The sequence below is a fragment of the Embiotoca jacksoni genome, unplaced genomic scaffold (genome assembly GCF_022577435.1).
Source record: "Embiotoca jacksoni isolate LCO1_2020_lvr unplaced genomic scaffold, fEmbJac1.0.p SCAF_9, whole genome shotgun sequence".
Lineage (NCBI taxonomy): Eukaryota > Metazoa > Chordata > Actinopteri > Embiotocidae > Embiotoca > Embiotoca jacksoni.
In genome coordinates, this window is record NW_027185447.1 from 449,204 (window position 1) to 455,250 (window position 6,047).

Here is a 6,047-nt window from a genome sequence, read left to right on the forward strand (position 1 = left end):
GAAAAGAAATGATACATTTTTTATAAAAGAAATGTTTCTTAATAGTGCAGTGACTGCATAATTTGCACCACTGATTTAAATAGTGAATGTTCCAAATATCAGGAGTATTAAACTTTGCAATCATGACTATTTAGTTGGCTGGTTATGTTTTATTATCATTTTTTTTCTGTGATTATTTTATCACAAACGATCAGAGACTGTAAAGAGTTACACACGAGTATGCTAGTGTATTACCATCAGACATATCACGGTCAGTTTATATCTTTTGTCTTAAAATAAAAAGAAACGTAGAGCAGTGTGACATACACACTCATCTCAAAAAGCTCCCAGCTAATCAAATAAAATGCCTTTGCCAAAATGTCTTTCCTCGGCTCTCACCCCTGGCTCTGATGCCATTCCTCTGCGAGCATCTGGGTGTGTCCAGCCCGGATCACTTTACAAGGGTGGCACTGTTACCTGTCTGACAGGCTGAGTTGCTCCAAGCAAATCTACCTGCCTGCAAGTGCACCCTCCAGGATCCAGGTAATTGGAGGAGGGTGGAGGGGGAGGTGCAGAGGAGGTTGAGCTTACTGGGACCTCCTCCACAGTTGGAGGCAAATAAAAATCCATCCCGAGCGAGGACAAGACACTTCGAGGGACTTAACTCTCCTCTTAGTGTGCTCCACTGCTCTGCCAAACCTCTCTCTATCTCTGCTCCCCCTTTTCTCTGTGAAATCTTCCTTTTTAGAAGAAACCAGCCATGTCGTCGAGATCTATGTCCGTGAAAACTACCAGGACCAGCATTGGAGGAAGTGGTGGTGGTGGTGGTGGTGGTTTCAGCAGTGGTTTCAGCAGTGGCTACAGCAGTGGCAGCCGTATGGGAGGTGGAGGAGGAGGAGGAGGATTTTCCTCAAGATCTCTCTCTAGTGCCATGAGGCCATCATATTCAATTTCATCCTCATCAGGTGGCTCAATGCTCAGAGCAGGCATGGGCGGTGGTTCTGGTTTTGGTATGGGTTATGGTGGTGGTGCTGGAAGCAGTTTTGGTAGTGGTGGTGGTGGTTTTGCTGCTGGTGGTGGTTTTGGTGGTGGTTTTGGTGCTGGTGGTGGTGGTGGTGGTGGTTTTGGTGCTGGTGGTGGTGGTGGTTTTGGTGGTATGGGTTTCGGACCTGGTGGCGGAGGAATGGGAATGCCTCCGATCTCAAACGTCCAAGTCAACCAGAGCCTGCTGGCCCCTCTGAACCTTGAGATCGACCCCAACATCCAGACTGTCCGTACCCATGAGAAAGAGCAGATCAAGACTCTCAACAACCGCTTCGCCAGCTTCATCGACAAGGTGAGTGGCCCTTTTCTGTCGGATACCCAAACAATGTATGTCTTATCTTCATGTTCCGCACCATTTAAATTTTTAAGTGACTTTAACGTGTTGTACTCTAAAATTCTTTCAAATAACAATAGATGTTGAAATGAGTGTACTAAAGAAGGTAGATGCTGCAGCAGACTTTCTCTAAGGGGCCACCTGAGCTCATTAAATATTACACAGCAACCAATCCAGACCTGAATATCATGCATACTCAGTGCCTACAGCAGCTAGCTCATAAGATGAATGCCACTGAGCACCATTAATACGAGCATAAGTTGGTCATTTGTCCAAAACTGCAGTGTCGGCATTTTTCATCTGAAACAGGGTTCTCAAAGCCCAAAAGCACTTCTCATTTAACTTCATCTGACCATAAGTGGCCCCCTGCCAGCCGTCTCTCTGTCTGTAGAGAAGCAGGAAACACTAGAGCGGTCGTATCCAGTTACCGATAGTTTTCAGTGTGAGGGGAAGCAGGGATCAAGTTATCACTTGTTCCCATAGCAGCAAGGACTCATAAGCTTTCAGTGGTGCTGCAAAAAGTGGAGTTTTACCTTAACCAACAAAGTGCAAAATAATTACACTTATAATTCAAGGTTGGGTTGATGCATAAAGGGTGTGCATTAACTTTTGTCATTTATTCCATGGGATGATGGACGATACGATAATGCAGTCTTCATTCAAGAAGTAGAGAGGGAAGACCGTTTTTATCAGAAAAAAATGAACCACACCCTGCGTGAGAAATTGATAGTTAGCTTTGTCTGCTGTGTGTAAAAACCACACCTCATCTGTCTTCACACAGGTGACCTGTTCTCATTCTGTTCAGACCTCTTAATATTAAATGATTCAAAGCATTACACATTAGGGATAGATCAGATTTTTATTGAACGTTTTAGTGTAATATATCAGTTTTACAGAATTATTGGACAAATATTATATCTTTAAAGCATCAGAACTCATTTGACATGACAGGTAATATCGTCAGGCATGTTGCAATAATTACTGAGTGCTGAGGCAGGCAAGTTCACTCAGTGAAAGTATGCATACTGGAGGCTAGGGAGCGCCAATGTCAGGTGTTTAGAGGAGGGGTGAGGCTGAGGTGTGGCACTGTTCATCTTGCCTGGCCTTAAAAAAAAAAACCCGCTTTCAGACACACCCCTAAAGAGCTGTCGTCTGTCTATCAGAAACCAGCATCGAAACATGTTCCTCAGGATTTTCACATTTTCTCAAAATGATCTCAGTAGAGAAAGAACAGTTCAGAGAGTCTCCACAGTGGAGTGTTTTTAGAACATCCCTGCCCTAAGGGGTATTTAAATCCAGCAGCTGTATAATACTTAGCATACAAGAGATTTTTGTGTGGGAAAGTCACACACAGGTGTGGCCCGATGGATCACCTGAGGAAAGTAAAACGAAGAAGACAAACATCTTTGCTTGCCTCTGAGTGAGCATGCCCAATCCAGCAGGAAAAGATTATCGTGTTTGTTTTTGTTTTTTTCGTTTCCCAAAAGTAAAAGATAATGAGAACAGACATTGGCAAGTAAACACATCGGTAGATTAGTGTCAATGTCGTTCTAATGATGCAACGTTAGATCATCTGAGTGCTATGGTTTTGCAGTCCTGTTCAAAGTAATACATCCATCCAAAGCAGATCTAAACTGCAAATGATTTTATCGTTTTAGGTCCGCTTCCTGGAGCAGCAGAACAAAATGCTTGAGACCAAGTGGAGCTTACTGCAGGACCAGACCACAACCCGCTCCAACATCGACGCCATGTTCGAGGCCTACATCGCCAACCTGCGCAGACAACTGGACGGGCTTGGCAATGAGAAGATGAAGCTGGAGGGAGAACTGAGGAACATGCAGGGACTGGTGGAGGACTTCAAGAACAAGTGAGTTTAAGGATGCACTCGTCATAGGATACAAAAGCTGACTGACAGTAGATGATGCCTTTAGTCATTTTCCATAATTTGTCCACTGTTTTTGTCAGATATGAAGATGAAATCAACAAGCGTGCTTCTGTGGAGAATGAGTTTGTGCTCCTCAAGAAGGTGAGAGTGGATCTGCCATCATTAAGCACAGTTGATGCATGAATAATTGCTTTTCGTGTGGCCCATCACCAATACAAACCACATCTTTCTTCTCCTCTTACAGGATGTAGATGGTGCCTACATGAACAAAATTGAGCTGGAGGCCAAGGTTGACGCCCTTCAGGATGAGATTAACTTCCTCAGAGCTATATATGATGCAGTAAGTAATCTCCACTGAATGCCACAAATCAAGAACAGAAATAGATGCTGTATCTTTAATTCAGTTTTTAAAAACCTCATACATCTTGTGTGCAGGAACTGTGTGAACTTCAAGGACAGATCAAGGACACCTCAGTCGTTGTGGAGATGGACAACAGCCGCAACCTGGACATGGACTCCATTGTGGCTGAGGTCAGGGCTCAGTATGAGGACATCGCCAACAACAGCCGAGCTGAGGCCGAGAAATGGTATCAGCAGAAGGTATGTGGAGAGAGTCTGCAATGTAAAAAAAACTGGAATGGTCTTTGGAATTTGGAATAATAATTAGCTTTAATCTTCTTCCTTCAGTTCCAAGAGATGCAGACCTCTGCAAGTGCGGCCGGAGATGACCTTCGTAGCACCAAGAGCGAGATTGCTGAGCTCAACCGTATGATTAGCCGCCTTCAGAATGAAATTGAGGCAGTTAAGGGACAGGTAAATAAACTATGTTCATAGCCAATGTTGAGCTTATGTTGAAAATAAATGCTTAGCATGTAGACAGCATTTTTAATGAAAAATATCACGTTCTAAACTTTTGCTAACTTTCCAACCTGCCAGAGAGCCAACCTGGAGGCCCAGATTGCTGAGGCTGAGGAGCGCGGTGAGCTGGCCGTGAAGGACGCCAAGGCCCGCATCAGGGACCTTGAAGAAGCTCTGCAGAGAGCCAAACAGGACATGGCACGCCAGGTCCGCGAGTACCAAGAGCTCATGAATGTCAAGCTGGCCCTCGACATTGAGATCGCCACCTACAGGAAGCTTCTGGAAGGAGAGGAGTCCAGGTAATAGATTAGCTAATTTAATCTTCTGAGAGACAGACCAAGAGCATTGCAGTTAACACAATGCGGTCTACCTTATCAACAGCTAAAATTATTAATTTGTGTCCCTCCCTGTAGAATTGGTGCTGGTGGTGGAAATGCAACCATCCACATACAGTCATCAAGCAGCGGCGGTGGTATGTATCAACTTTTACTGTATCTTTACGATTCAAGTAAAAAATGAAATGAGTGGTTCATCAGCAAAGCTTTGGTTAAGTTTTAATGAAAAGAGAATACAATGTAAGAAAGTTGAAATTTCCGTCATCTCTTCTGAAAATATGTTGTTCTGATCACCAGGTGGCGGCGGCGGCTTCGGCGGCGGTATGGGATATGGCGGCGGTATGGGAATGGGAATGGGCGGCGGCGGTGGCGGCGGCGGCGGCTACAGCAGCAGCTTGAGCATGGGCGGCGGCGGCGGCGGCGGCGGCGGCTACAGCAGCAGTGTCGGCTACGGCATGAGCAGCGGCGGCGGCGGCGGCAGCGGCTTCAGCAGCGGCATGAGCAGCGGCGGCGGCGGCATAACCTCAAGAAGCAGCATGTCGGTCTCATCCCGCCGCTATTAAAAGCCACAGCCATTTCTCTCACCATTCTTCCTCTTCCCTCATTTTGTTCTATTCCTCTTGGCTCCACTCAGAAAAGCTTCCTTAAACCCCACCACCTCTCCCCGCTGACACAGAGCAGCATCAGAAACATATGGCAGAGCCATGTAATGCTAGAGTTTTCTTTGGCACTGCATACCTACAGAGAGATGACATCCAAATGCGAGTAAAGGCAGAGAGATTGTTGTGAGCAGAGATTTGAGTCAGTCCTGTCTTCCTTTGAGCAGTCAGCCTGGTTGTCTTTTGGTTGCTGGATGTTCTGTTTGTGTAGACAATATACTTGTAGTGCCACAACAGAGAATCCTTATAAAGCAACAACAACAACTGCACATAGTGACAACAAGTCTTTAGGTTTGCACCAAACCAAGAGCAGATGTTGTCCTTAGCCTTGAATTCATAAAGCCTACATGACAGGCACCCATCTGTTGTCACACCTCCTCTTTGTTTGGTGTTTCTTCTGTTGTCCCACATCTGTCATCTTGTTGTGCAGTTTGATATCATCAAAAGCAATCACATGTAACATTATCACATTTGATGTTTGGGATCCTCTTTTTCTTCTCCTGCTTTGAGAGAAAAGGAGCTCTCCACTACAGTATATAAATGGTGTTTTGGTCATCCTTTACTTCCATTTTCACTCTGCATAAAAAAAGAAACAAACAACAGATAATGCTGACTGGGACTACCAGATTTATTGTGAATATGTACCACCAAAGCATCTGGAATAAATCTGTGTTCATATCCATCTTGGTATCTGTTTGGTCTTATTGTTTTTGCTCTGGAAATTGTGAATAACTAAAGAAATCAGCCTTGGCTGTTAAAATGATACTCGAGCATGACACATAAATTAACTTTACAATGAGAAAAGTGAGTATGAGTAAAGTCCAGATGGCTCAAAGAGCTGCACTCACAGTATTTCCGCATGTGTAAAATGTCAGGCTTGTTGCGCCTAATTGTGATTTCTGAGCAAGGATTTGGGAAGGGTTTCGTGTATGTTAATTCAATGTGCTGCTCAA

At 44.7% G+C, this 6,047-nt stretch overlaps 1 protein-coding gene across 1 annotated transcript; it reads left to right on the plus strand.

The window, feature by feature from the left end:
* The first annotated feature begins 618 nt into the window (after positions 1–618).
* Positions 619–5,776, plus strand: LOC138193123 (intermediate filament protein ON3-like). The gene is made up of 9 exons (XM_069140945.1): positions 619–1,315; positions 3,016–3,224; positions 3,323–3,383; positions 3,487–3,582; positions 3,678–3,842; positions 3,930–4,055; positions 4,179–4,399; positions 4,514–4,572; positions 4,733–5,776. The coding sequence occupies exons 1-9, from the start codon at positions 740–742 to the stop codon at positions 4,996–4,998; spliced, it is 1,779 nt and encodes a 592-aa protein (XP_068997046.1). The 5' UTR covers positions 619–739; the 3' UTR covers positions 4,999–5,776.
* Positions 5,777–6,047: the final 271 nt, after the last annotated feature.

Bases quoted from the DNA above. Each gene is read 5' to 3' on its own strand.
- LOC138193123 (XM_069140945.1), top strand. From the start codon at position 740: ATGTCGTCGAGATCTATGTCCGTGAAAACTACCAGGACCAGCATTGGA. The intron at 4,400-4,513 runs GTAATAGATTAG...CCCTCCCTGTAG, and splicing joins CTGGAAGGAGAGGAGTCCAG to AATTGGTGCTGGTGGTGGAA. The intron at 4,573-4,732 runs GTATGTATCAAC...TCTGATCACCAG, and splicing joins GTCATCAAGCAGCGGCGGTG to GTGGCGGCGGCGGCTTCGGC.